Source organism: Diceros bicornis, chromosome 21 (genome assembly GCF_020826845.1).
Source record: "Diceros bicornis minor isolate mBicDic1 chromosome 21, mDicBic1.mat.cur, whole genome shotgun sequence".
Classification (NCBI taxonomy): domain Eukaryota; kingdom Metazoa; phylum Chordata; class Mammalia; order Perissodactyla; family Rhinocerotidae; genus Diceros; species Diceros bicornis.
Window position 1 is genome coordinate 18,568,926 of NC_080760.1, and position 13,177 is coordinate 18,582,102.

Genomic DNA, 13,177 nt, shown 5'->3' on the forward strand with positions numbered 1-13,177 from the left:
ACCCTAACAGTTTATCACAAAGAGTGGTCTGTGGAACACCTGCATCAGAATCACCTAGGATGTCTGTTAAGAGGGAGATTCCGGGTCCTGCTCAAGAACGACTGCTCAAGAATCAGACTCTCAGAGAGTGGCCCCGGGAATCTGCATTGCTGGCAAATGTCACAAGTGAGTCTTATGCCCACTAAAGTTTGAGAACCACTGCTTTACTATATGGCTCCTTTAGAGTTGAGGATAGGGATGGGGTGGCGAAGGCTCTTCCTGTTACGTTTTGGGTCAATTTATTGCTAGGAATATTAGTCCCCTAACTACCTGTTTAATATATCTGGTAGTCAAATATAGTAAATGCTCAAGGAATATTTGTTGAAAGATTACTTGAGGAGCATAACATTATACTTCTTTAAGGTCTGTGATAAGCAAAACATTTTGATTCTTCTAACCTAGATAGAAGTCATTTTATTCTAAATAAGTTTTTTAAAATTTTATAGTCTTGTGTGTCATGTGTACAGAACAGCTGTAATTTTAAAACTGTGGGATTAAAACAAACCAAACTTTATTTAGATGGTAGACGTGCTCTAATGCAGATCATCAAAAAATCACTTGAGCTTCCATGACAGTTAAATTTGGTTTAAAGAATTTCTGCAAAAGAAAAATAAATGGCTGAAAACATAAGCAGCTATAGAAAATATAAATACAAAACAACAAAAAACTTACACGTTTGTAATAAGGATTAAAAACGTTAACAGATGTGTCAGCAAACCCTAAATGCTGGGGTTGTGGTCAGGTTGGTCTAAGGGGTGGGGGAACTGGCAGAAGGGAGCAGTGGCCAGGATCAACCAGAAGAGAAAAAAGATGATTTCTTTTTCATCACACCCACCCAAGAACCAGAAACCTAAAGATTGTGAGAAACAAAAAGCTAAGCTGCAAGACAAGATAAGAGAAAGGGGGCTTTTACTGAGTTCTTCAAGTATTGGGTCAATGGGTTACACATACCCTACTCTCTTATTCTATTATACACATTATTCTCTCCTACTCCTTAGTAGGGGCACTGTTAAACTCTAACATTAGTGTCCAATCAAAACTGTATAATCACATCAGTGTCGGTATGAGAGAAGGACCCCAGCTTGATTTTCAGTTCCTTCTTATATTCCCAACTTGGGAAAATGGAGCTTGGAAATCTCCACTTGGGAAAACTTGGGACTGAGCTCAAGCGCATTCTTCCATACATGTTCTTTGTGGAAGACAAGAACAGATAAGGAATAAATAGAAGCAATAAATGATCATTCCCCAGAGGCCTTCCTTTTCAGGAGACTGTGCCATTCAGAAGGGAGGCAAGAGGCTCCTACCCATTAGTTTGTTAGTTGGGTGTGTATGTGTGTGTGTGCATGTGTTTTGAGTGTGTGCATGTGTGAGTGTGCATGTGCATGAGTGTGTGTGCTAGAGGGACATAGACGGTATGATCAACTTTCAGTCTATGACTTACCTTGCACCTATCAGCAACAGGGTACATGCTCACACTAGAGCTGTCACTCTGGAAAGGGGATGAAGTGTTAGATACATGTCTCAGTCTTTCCTCCTCAGCAGAGGAGAAAAAACAGAAAGAGAGAAACAGGCCACACACACCCACACCCACACCCACACACCCCCCGCACACTGAAATTCTCCTAATTTGGGGGTCAGGGCAGTTGAGAGTGAGGCAGTCCTCATCTCTCCCTGGCCTGTATATTCTGGATGGCCAGGTGAGAGGCAGAACTGTAACAATAAGGAAAAAAGAACTGAAGATAGGCTGTCACGGAAACTCACTCTGGATGTTGTAGGAAGATACAGACTTTTTCAAAGACATAGCTGAAGCAGTAGACTTAAAATTTGTAAAAGATGGTGTGGCTGCACAAAGATAAGAGAAATAAGGAAAACAGTGAAGTAATCATCGGCACAGTCCTCTAAAATTAATGTATGACAGAAGATAACAAAGCAACCCTGTAAACAAAAAGCAAAACTACCTGCATACAACTTTTTTTCCATTTCTTCTTGAATTTTAAGAAGAATCCTTTCTTGTTCTAAGGCTTCTATGTACTTTGAGTAGCACCAAGTTGGCTAGAAAGACAATTTTCACAGTTAATTTTGAAAATATTTGCTGCAGGAAATAAACTGAAGGTAAGATGGCTTAGATAAGCCCCTTCATTTAAACTTATTGAAATATAACACATATAAAGAAATGTGCACATATCATAAATTTATAATTATAAGAATTTTCACAAACGGAAGTAACCCATTTAACCTTTTAACTGGGTACCACAAATTGTTATCAATCTACCTTACTCCGTTTTAATAAGAAGATTTATGATGAAGTAAAGGTACTTTTTCCCGTAGCCTTAACCTAAAGTTTTTAATTCCCTGGCCCCAGGTTGGGGAGTAGGTGGGTAGGGATGTGAGGAGGATGATGCACTATTTCTCAGTGAATTAATGTCGCAAAAGCTTTATAGATTTCTTGACAGCTATTCAATCACCTTTATATATTTAGTTTGATTATGCATTTTGGTGCTTAGGAAAGATCCAAGTTTTTGGGGGGTAGTTTTACATTTGGATTCATTACAATTCTTCAATGTGCAAAATCTATGTGAAACAAATGCATATACAGAACATCCACACTTACAAAATGGCAGTGTATTATTATTTTACCAAAAGCTAGAGTAATTCAACATGTATATCTTAAATAGCAACAACAGCAGCAATAATAATAATTTATATTTATAAAATTCCTTTTGTTTCCTAAAGCTTTTGAGTTTCTTACAAAAATCTTGAGATATATGACAGGAAATCATCAACATCATCATCATTATCATCATCATCATCATCATCCCTTTCTTTCTCTTTTTGAGAGAGAAGGAAACAGGCTCAAAGGAGATTAAGTGATTTTTTTCCCCACTTCAAGGTAATATTGACTTGTAATAGACAGTGTAAAAATTAAAAGCCTAGTGTCTCTAGTTCCACCTTTCCCCTTTTATTTTTATACCATGTTTTTGAAATTTAATGCTAGTCATTTGCTAATGAATGTACTTCCAAATGGCACTACTAACTATCATACACTTTTAGATATATCTTTTTCAATGTATGATTCCACAAAATTGGACATTTCACTTCTCTCAATAATAGCTTCATAGTCAATCAGTTATCTTAGCTGGGTAGCTGAACTGATTTGCCATTCCTAAATATCAAAAAATTGTTTCTTGAGCTAGTATTATCCTAAGATACAAACACTTTCAATACAAGTCATTAAAAAGGGACATAAATTAAACTGATGAAATTTCAGGGAAGTGATATTAATGTACAATTATAAATGTAAATATAAACATAAAAATTGTAAATATATTAGTTGATGGTCATGTACTGGCCAATTTTATGACCACTTCAAAGAATTAAAAAACTGAGACTAAGCATTTGACTTTCTTCTCTTAACCCAAGAACATATCAACCTATATGTATTGTATCTTGTTCTATATCTGACTTATTCTCTCTTTTCCAATAACATAGCCATTTCAAGTTCTGCCACTTAAATCTTCTTCATATGTCTCAAGAATTATTTTCCTTGATTATATTGTCCAAGATCAGCTGAAATTTTAATGTTCTCCGAAGGCTCAAGGAAGTTCTCTTCCAATCTCTCCTACTATTGTAATTTTAGCTTCATTTTCAAACACTCCTCTGCTAACGTCAAATGACTGAGTTACTGCATTCTACTACCCAATGCTCTATAGAAGTGCGATCTGTGACACCTTTCCTGCTTACCTGTGGGCTGTATGCTTGTAGGCCTAAAACTGGGTCACTAACTAAAGCAGAGGTTTTGACAGCAGACCCTGAAGTACTTGCAGATTGTTTGATCCCATCCTGTAATTATATTAAATTAAATTATTCCAAAAAAGGGATAATGCTATATTAATATAAACATACAGTTAAGGAGTCATACCATCATATGAAAAAGTATTTTGTGCTGAGCATTACACCTGAGGTTTCATCAAGTCAATATCATTAATGTGATATAATCTGTTAAATCTTTAATTTTATTTCATATTATTATGAAAATATTAAAAAATAAATGATAGAAATTATGAAGTTGACTGTAAAAATCACCCCCAAATTCTAGCATCCAAGAAAAACCACTACAAACATTTTCATGAGCATCCATCCCAATTTCTCACTAGGGAAATGCATAGATATAATCTATAATTTTAATATTTATATTTTATTGCATAAATTTCATTCAAATGAATCACAGTATATGTGCTCTTTTTAAAATCTGATTTTTCATACAAAATGTTGTAAAAAATGTTTCCATGTGAATAAAAGTAGAACGGGAATGTAAAGGGCAGGGCCTTTGTATCATTCACCACGTATGCCTACTGTAGAACACAGAGGATACAACGCGCATATTTGTTGGATGATTAAATGAATAAAATACATCATATTTTCAATGGATGAATGATCTTATGCACTCAAATATTTGTTGACTGATAAAAGAATAAACTATATCATCATTTCAACAGATGAATAATATTCTAGTAAAGGGATGACCATAGATAATGCCTGCTATTAGAAACTTAGGGCATTTTTCATATTTTACTATTATAAGTGATGTTGTGTACATACATCTTTGTGCATTTCTCAAATTCTCTCCTTTAAAATAAATTTCTAGAAGTATATTTGCTGGATTAAAAAGAAGTAATACTGAGCCGGCCCCACAGCGTAGCGGTTAAGTGTGCGCGCTCCGCTGCTGGTGGCCCGCGTACGGATCCCAGGCGCGCACCACTGCACCGCTTGTCAGGCCGTGCTGTGGCGGCGTCCCATATAAAGTGGAGGAAGATGGGCACAGATGTTAGCCCAGGGCCAGTCTTCATCAGTAAAAAGAGGAGGATTGGCATGGATGTGAGCTCAGGGCTGATCTTCCTCACACACACACACAAAAAGAATGAATATTTTAAACAATATATGACCATTTTACACTTTCTCCAGTAACATATGAGTTTGTAGGCTCATACCCTTAACCAACACTGGATATTTTCCTCCTTGCCCTTTTGCATGTCTTTGGTTAGAAAGGAAGTTAAACATCTTTTAATGCTTTTAATCCTTTGTATTTCTTTTGTGAATTGTCTGTTAATACACACAAACTTCAAGTTGAGGTACTTTCCTTCTATACCCATTTTACTGAGAGTTTTTGTCATAAACGGATGTTGGATCTTGTCAAATGCTTTCTCTGCATCTATTGAGATGATCACATGATTTTTATTACTTATTTTGTTACCGTGGTATATCATATTGATGGATTTACAGATGTTGAACAATTCCTGCATCCTTGGAATAAATCCCACCTTATCGTGGTGTATGATCCTTTTAATGTGTTGTTGTATTTGAGTTGCTAATATTTTGTTGAGGATTTTTGCATCTATGTTCATCAGCAATATTGACCTGTAATTTTCCTTTTTTGTGTTGTCCTTGTCTGGTTTTGGTATCAGGGTAACATTGGCCTCATAGAATGAGTTAGGAAGCATCTCATCTTCTTCAATATTTTGGAATAGTTTGAGAAGGATAGGTATTAAATCTTCTTTGAATGTTTGGTATAATTCACCAGAGAAGCCATCTGGTCCTGGACTTTTGTTTTGGGGATGTTTTTGATTACTATTTCAATCTCTTTACTTGTGATTGGTCTATTCAGATTCTCTATTTCTCCTTGATTCAGTTTTGAGTGGTTGTATGATTCTAAGAATTTATCCATTTCTTCTAGGTTATCCAATTTGTTGGCTAGAATTCCTTTTTTTTCTTTAGGATCATTCACCCTACAAAAGGGTTGCTTTTCACTTTGTATCTAACCCTGTTAGTAGTTACCAGTTAAAAGATAGGAACAGATAAAGAGATCAATTAAGGACATTTGCATTTCCATAACCAAACTATAATACAGATGATATAAATATACATCCTGAATTTTCTGGAGAAATAGCAATTTAAGATTTTCTCTACTCTCATCACACCATATGTCCCAACTTTTGTTTCAGACAATATGTGTACCATATATCTAAGCAAACGAAGACTACTTCGGACTACACTTAGAAAGCTGTGAAGTTTTTCCTCAGAGTTTAGGGTACAGTAAGAGATCTTCTTTATATCCTCCTCACTTCTATATTACTTTATTCAATAAATATATATTTAGAACCATTTGCTAAAATCCTACTTTTTAAGACTAACTCAAGTTTACCTTTTCTGTAAGGTCCTTTTCCTCCCCCCAAAACAATTAATTGCTCGTTTTCTGTGATTTCAGTTTTTTTTGTTTATATCATTTGCAGTTAAGTGTATATGTGTGTCTATCTGCCTTATATGTAAATTATATCCATATCCCTGGCATATGTAGTATGGATCAGTATCTAGTGGATGATCAATAAACCTCTATGTAGTAGATTATCAATAAAAGTACGGTAAAAGAAGGAAGAAAAAGGATTGGGATGGAAAGCTCTATTGAGAAGCTATTTAAGCCACATTAGTGTGTGTATAAATCATATATATGGATCAGAAAGAAAGTGTATATATACAGATATATACACACACATATGTAATATGTTTATAAATCCCCCCTGATAATTGGAAAAAGACATAAACCTACAGTCTCAAGAACCTGAGCAATCCTTAAACAGAATAAGCCCAAATAAATCCACACAAAACGCATCATAATAAAAATTCTGAAAACTAAAGACAGAGAAAAAATCTTGAGAGCAGTAAGTGAGAAACAATACCTTATTACAGAGAAAAGAAAGGACAAAATAAAAAATCTTAGAACATCAGGAAGGAAGAAAAATGGAAAGAGCAAAAGTATGGGTAAATATAATAGACTTTTCTTCTCCCCTTGAGTTTCCTATTTATGTTTGATGGTTAGAGCAAAAATTATAAAATTGTCTGATGTGGTTCTCAATGTATGTTGAGGAAATATTTAAGATAATTATAAACAGGTGAGAAGAAAGGGACTTAAAAGGTGGTAGTTTCTATACTCTACTTAGACCGGTAAAATGTCAACACCAATAGACTGTGCTAAGTTATGTATGTATAATGTAATATCTAAAGTAACCACTACAACATCTAAACAAAGATATACCAAAATTCTAAGAAATGTTCAAGTAATCCACAGGAATGCAAGACAAAGGAAAGAGAAAAAAATGAAAAATAATGGGAACAAACAAAACAAAAACTAAAATGACAGACTTAGAAACCAACATATCAATATAATTATATTAAAGATAAATAGACTAAATACACCAATTAACAGACAGGGATTGACAGAGTATATTTAAATAAAAAAACAACAAGAAACCATGACCCAACTATATGCTTAATTCAAATATAATGATACAGGTAGTAAAGTAAAGGAATGGAAAAAGATATACTTTGCAAACATCAAAAGAGAGAAAGCTAGCTCTGCATCTTTGGAGAAGTTTAGCAGTTGCTCAAAAGGTTAAACATACAGTTACCATATGAGCCAACAATTTAACTTCTAGGTCCCAAGAAAAATGAAAACATATCCACACATGAAGTTGTACAAGAATGTCCACAGCTCAAATGTACACCAACTGATGAATGGATAAACAAAATGCACACATAGTGGAATATTATTTGGCCATAAAAAGAATGAAGTACTGATAAATGCTACAACATGGATGGACCTTGAAAATATTCTGCTAAGTGAAAGAAGCCAGTCACAAAAGGCCATATATTGTATAATTTCATTTATATGAAATGTCCAGATATAGAAAGTAGATTAGTAGATTAGTGGCTACCAGGGGCTGGGGGGAGGGAGGAATAGGGAGGGACTGCTAAAATTAAGTAGTAGTGATGGCTGCACAACTCTGTGACTACACTAAAATCACAAAATTGTACACTTTAGAAGTGTGAATTTTATGGTATGTGAATTAAATTTCAATAAAGCTGTTATTAAATAAAAGTACTCAAACCAAAAAAAAGAATAAGAAAGCAGGAGTGACTATAGAGTCATGCGCCAAACAACGACATTTCAGTCAACAACAGACCTCACATACGACGGTGGTCCCATAAGATTAGTACTATATAGCCTAGGTGTGTAGTAGGCTATACCTACTAGGTATATCCAGGTTTGTGTAAGTACACTCTATGATGTTTGCACAATAATGAAACTGCCTAACGACGCATTTCTCAGAACATATCCCTGCTGTTAAACAACACATAATTGTATTATTTATTGTAATAGCCCAAAACAGGAAACAATCAAATGTTCTTTAATGAGTGAATGGTTAAAGTATAGTATAAAAGCACCATGGAACACTACTCAGCAAAAAAGAGGACACGCTATGGATATACAAAACAACTTGGATGGACCCCAAGGGCATTTATGTTGAGTGGAAAAAGCCAATCTCAAAAAATCACAAACTGTATGATTCCATTTATATAACATTCTGAAAATGACAAAATTATAGAAATGGGAACAGATTTGTGGTTGCCAGACATTAGGAATAAAGGGTGGGGGAGTGGATATAACTCATGGTCACTAGGGAGATCTTTGTGGTATATATATATATATATATATATTTTTTTTTTTTTAAAGATTTTATTTATTTATTTATTTTTCCCCCCAAAGCCCCAGTAGATAGTTGTATGTCATAGCTGCACATCCTTCTAGTTGCTGTATGTGGGATGCGGCCTCAGCATGGCCGGAGAAGCGGTGCGTCCGTGCACGCCCGGGATCCGAACCCGGGCCGCCAGCAGCGGAGCGTGTGCACTTAACCACTAAGCCACGGGGCCGGCCCTTTGTGGTATATTTTGAATGCAGTGTTTGTTACTTGAATCTACACGTGATAAAATGGCATAGAACTATACACACACCTTGTACCAATGTCATTTTTCTGATTTTACTACTGTAGTACAGTTAAGGTAAGATGTAGCCATTGGGGGAAACTGAGTGGAAGGGTAGATAGGAGTTCTCTACTATCTTTGCAACTTTCTGTCATTGTTAATTATTTCAAAATAAAAATTTTTCCAAAAAATCACTTGTAATTTGAAATTTAAAAAATATAACAGCAATAGCATTATTTTGAATATGAACTATTTTGGAATAAATTTCACAAAATACATTCAAGATCTGTCATTGAAAACTACAAATCATCGCTGAGAGAAATTAAAGAAGAACTACATAGAGATATACTGTGTTCATGGATTGGAAGATACAATGTTGTTGTGATGTCAATTCTCCCCAAACTGATGTGTAGGTTCTTTACCATCCTGATCAAAATATATGAATAGTCAGTTAACACGTGAAAAGTTGCTCCACCTCACTAATAATTAGGAAAATGTAAATAAATGCATTAGAATGATGCCATACTATTTGTCATCATCAGATTGGCAAAAATTTCAAAGTCTAAACATACCAGATGGGGACTACCAAATGGGGCAAAGTAGTGTTCTCATATACTGCTGGTAGGAACATAAACTGACATATTCACAGGGAAAACAAAATGGTAGCACCTACTCTACTAAAAACACACATACTCTATTACTCAGCAATTCCAAAAAAATTTTTATACATGTGAATATGGAGACATTTACAGGAATATTGTCTGCAGTGCTATTTGTAAAGGTGAAAACTGAAAACAAACATCCAACAATAGAGAAATAGTTAAATAAAAATAGTATATTTATTCATGTGATGGAATAGTATGCAGCAATTAAACTGAATAAACTAGATCTAAGTATACAGCATGGGCAGAATTAAAAGACATAAAGTTCAGTTTAAAAAGCAAGGTGTAGAAACACATATTGCACAATATGTGCTATGGACTGAATTATGTCCCCCACCCAAATTCACAGTTGAACCCGTAACTTCCAGTGTGACTGTATCTGAAGATAGGGTCCTTAAGAGGTAATTAAGGTTAAATGAGGTCATAAGGGTGGAGCCCTAATCTGAAGGGACTGCGGCCTTATAAGAAGAAGGAGAGAAGAGAGATCTCTTTCTCTCCCCACCTTGCGAGGAGACAGCCAGAAGGTGGCCATACACAAGCCAGAAAGCGAGCTCTCATCAGGAGCTAAATCAGCTGGCACCTTGATCTGGGACTTCTAGCCGCCAGAACAGTGAGAAAATAAATTCTGTTGTTTAAGCCACCCAGTCTGTGGTGTTTTGTTATGATAGCCCAAGCAGACTAATACAATATGGTACCATTTACGTAAGTTAAAATATATACAAAATAGTCCTCTGTATTATTTATGAATCCACATACATGTATAAAACAGTATGTTGAAAAAGAGCTAGCAGAATATATCCCAAACTTCACGGTTGTTCTTGGGGGTGGGGAGAGTAATAGAACTTAGGCTGGGGTTAAGCGAGTTTCTTCTTTCTGCAATATTTTATTTCTTAAGGGAAAAAAAAGCAAACGAGGGAAAATGTTAACAGTATTTATTCTGACCTGTGCAAATATGAGTGTTTATTACATTACTTTTGTATATTTTGATATATTTTAAATTTCTTTTAAAAAATAGAGGGCTGGCTCCGTGGCGTAGCACTTGTCAGGCCATGCTGTGGTGGTGTCCCATATAAAGTGGAGGAAGATAGGCACAGATGTTAGCCCAGGGCCAGTCTTCCTCAGCAAAAAGAGGAGGAATGGCATGGATGTTAGCTCAGGGCTGATCTTCCTCACAAAAAAAATAAAATAAAATAAAAAATAAAAAATAGAATAGGTATAAACTTATTAATAAATAAAATACATGACTTGGGAACAATTATCCCTTTTCAATTCAAAGAAAATAGACAAATATAAAGAGAGACAGATGAATGGATGAATAAATGGACAGAATAACAAATAGGCAGGCTGGGCAATTTATGATTCATATTTACAAATTTTACAGTCAATGTATCATTTTGTAATTGTAATACTGAAAATGCTGCCCCCAGTACATAATATTTTTTCATTCACTCATTCCTGATTTAGTCAGTAAACAACGTTTAATAATTGAGCATGTGCGAGACACTGGTGTATGTGCTTATGAGACACAGATGAATAAGACAGATACTCTCCTGGAGGATTTCAGTCCAGTAAAGGTGACAGATGCAAAAACTTATTCACAAGGCAATATAAAGCATACTCCAACAGAGGCAGGAATGTTACTACAGTGGATACAAGCTGATTGTGTTGCCTCGTAGGGTCAAGGAAGCTTTCACATAGAAGAGATGACATTCTGAGGAATTTAAAACCAAATCTGAAACCTCTGACTGAAGGCTTAAAAGCCACTAAAATCCGTATTCTAAAACTTCTCTGTATTTTTCCTCAGCCCAAGTTCTTCTATAAATTCACACATATCACATACCTTTCAAAAGTCTGATTAAACCCAAAATGAGTCTTGTCTCACCTTTGCAAATTTTTCGTCTTCTGTGACTGCCAATTTTTTTTTCTGCTTATTATATTCTTGTCTTCTCTCCAAAACACTCATAATTTTTTCATCAGTTAAGTTCTTCCTAAACTCACAAAACTGAGGCCAAAATTTAAACAGAACACCAAAAATTGTTATCTGTGTAAAAAACAAAGTATGTCTTAGATTACAATTTTATACAAATGTACCGATTTAAACTCTAATTCACCATAATAATGGATTAACTATTCTACCTTTAATATACAGCATGTTTCCTCCAACTTATTGTCTCCAGACATCTTGGTATAGTTTAGCTCAGCACATGCTTATGATCAATGTTTTTTTACTACCAATGAGAAGTCTTTCTTTTTAAAAAAATACACTTAGACACACTTAAAAGTCACTTTATTCTTTATGTTTCCCTAACCAATTGATTGTATTAATAAAAATCCATTAGGTCTTTTTAAATAATAAATTTATATTTTCTTTAAAAACGTACACTAGTTGATCCGCCACACATTCTGCTGTTTTATGCAAGTATTCCAAATATTCTGTTCATCAAGGGGAACTCCTCTCCACCCCCTCTTTTCTTTCTTTTAGAGAAAGGAAATACCATTTTGCCTCTGGAAAAGCTCTTAAACAAAGCTGCAGATCTAAGAATAAATCTTGAGTAACTTTTAAATGATATAATCTCTCTTTTATGTGAGAGCAAGAAAAGTAACATTTAAAAAGCAGAGTGGTATCCTGGACAAATGCTTTCTATGAGGACACTCTACATTAAGTGATTAATTGTGATATTTACAGAGATAAGACTTGTTGCTCAAATTCTCATGCCAAATTTTTCCTGCCAAATTTTTCCATTAGTTTCAGAGGCATACATTACTTCCAAGAAGGTAGGACTTGCTACATCAGATTAAGTTCAACATCTTGTTCCTAGAAATGGCGTTTACCTAATGCCCTGGAGAAAAATGAACCATCCCATTAGGCTCTAAGCCAAGTCTTCAGGGGAAAAGAGGAATTTTTAAAAAGTAAATGCTGCAAGGGCTGGCCCTGTGGTGTAGTGGTTAAGTCTGGTGTGCTCCGCTTCGGTGGCCTGGGTTCGTGGGTTCAGATCTCAGACACGGATCTACACCACTTGTCAAGCCATGCTGTGGTGGCATCCCACATACAAAATAGAGGAAGACTGGCACATGTTACCTCAGGGCAAACCTTCCGCAAGCAAAAAAAAAGGGTAAGATTGGTAACAGATGTTAGCTTAGGGCTAATCTTCCTCACCAAAAAAAAAAAAAAAAAAGTAAATGCTGCAGTGATCAACAAGAGTCCTGAAATGGTATATTTCATTACTCCTCTTTTCTGTACATCAATATTATCAGCAATTCTAAAATTATTTACTCTGTTTAAAATACAATATTCTCATTGAATTCTATAGCCTCTTCTTGTGAACACAAAAACTAGAGATACTTTATTTGATGAAATGCAGGCTTTAAAAAAATTTCATTTACATTTCCCCGCCATGCATTTAATTAAGTAATCTCCTATTTCAATGTTAAGGGATCACGGTAGTCTTTATATGAACTTCTTAAACTTAAATACTTCTCCTCTTCCTCTACTTACCAACTACTGACCCTATGTCTCAGTTATCTCTCTAAAATCTTAGTCATTCTCAGCTCTCAAATATATTTATTTCCAAGTCCCAATTGGGATACAAGTTTTCAACGGCAGACATAAAATTGCTCTATTCCTAAAAGTTGCAATTAAGATCTTAGGTTAATAACATATG

General features: G+C 35.0%; 1 protein-coding gene across 1 annotated transcript in view; it reads right to left on the reverse strand.

Moving 5' to 3' along the window:
- Positions 1-514: 514 nt before the first annotated feature.
- RGS22 (regulator of G protein signaling 22) overlaps positions 515-13,177 on the reverse strand; it is a 124,113-nt gene continuing 111,450 nt past the window's right edge. The window contains exons 24-29 of the mRNA XM_058564475.1: positions 11,398-11,556; positions 3,781-3,879; positions 1,998-2,091; positions 1,801-1,881; positions 1,481-1,528; positions 515-636 (exon numbers count right to left, since the gene is read on the reverse strand). Of these exons, the coding sequence (XP_058420458.1) occupies positions 1,524-1,528; positions 1,801-1,881; positions 1,998-2,091; positions 3,781-3,879; positions 11,398-11,556 (438 nt within the window). The 3' untranslated portion in view covers positions 515-636; positions 1,481-1,523. The remainder of the gene's footprint in view (positions 637-1,480; positions 1,529-1,800; positions 1,882-1,997; positions 2,092-3,780; positions 3,880-11,397; positions 11,557-13,177) is intronic.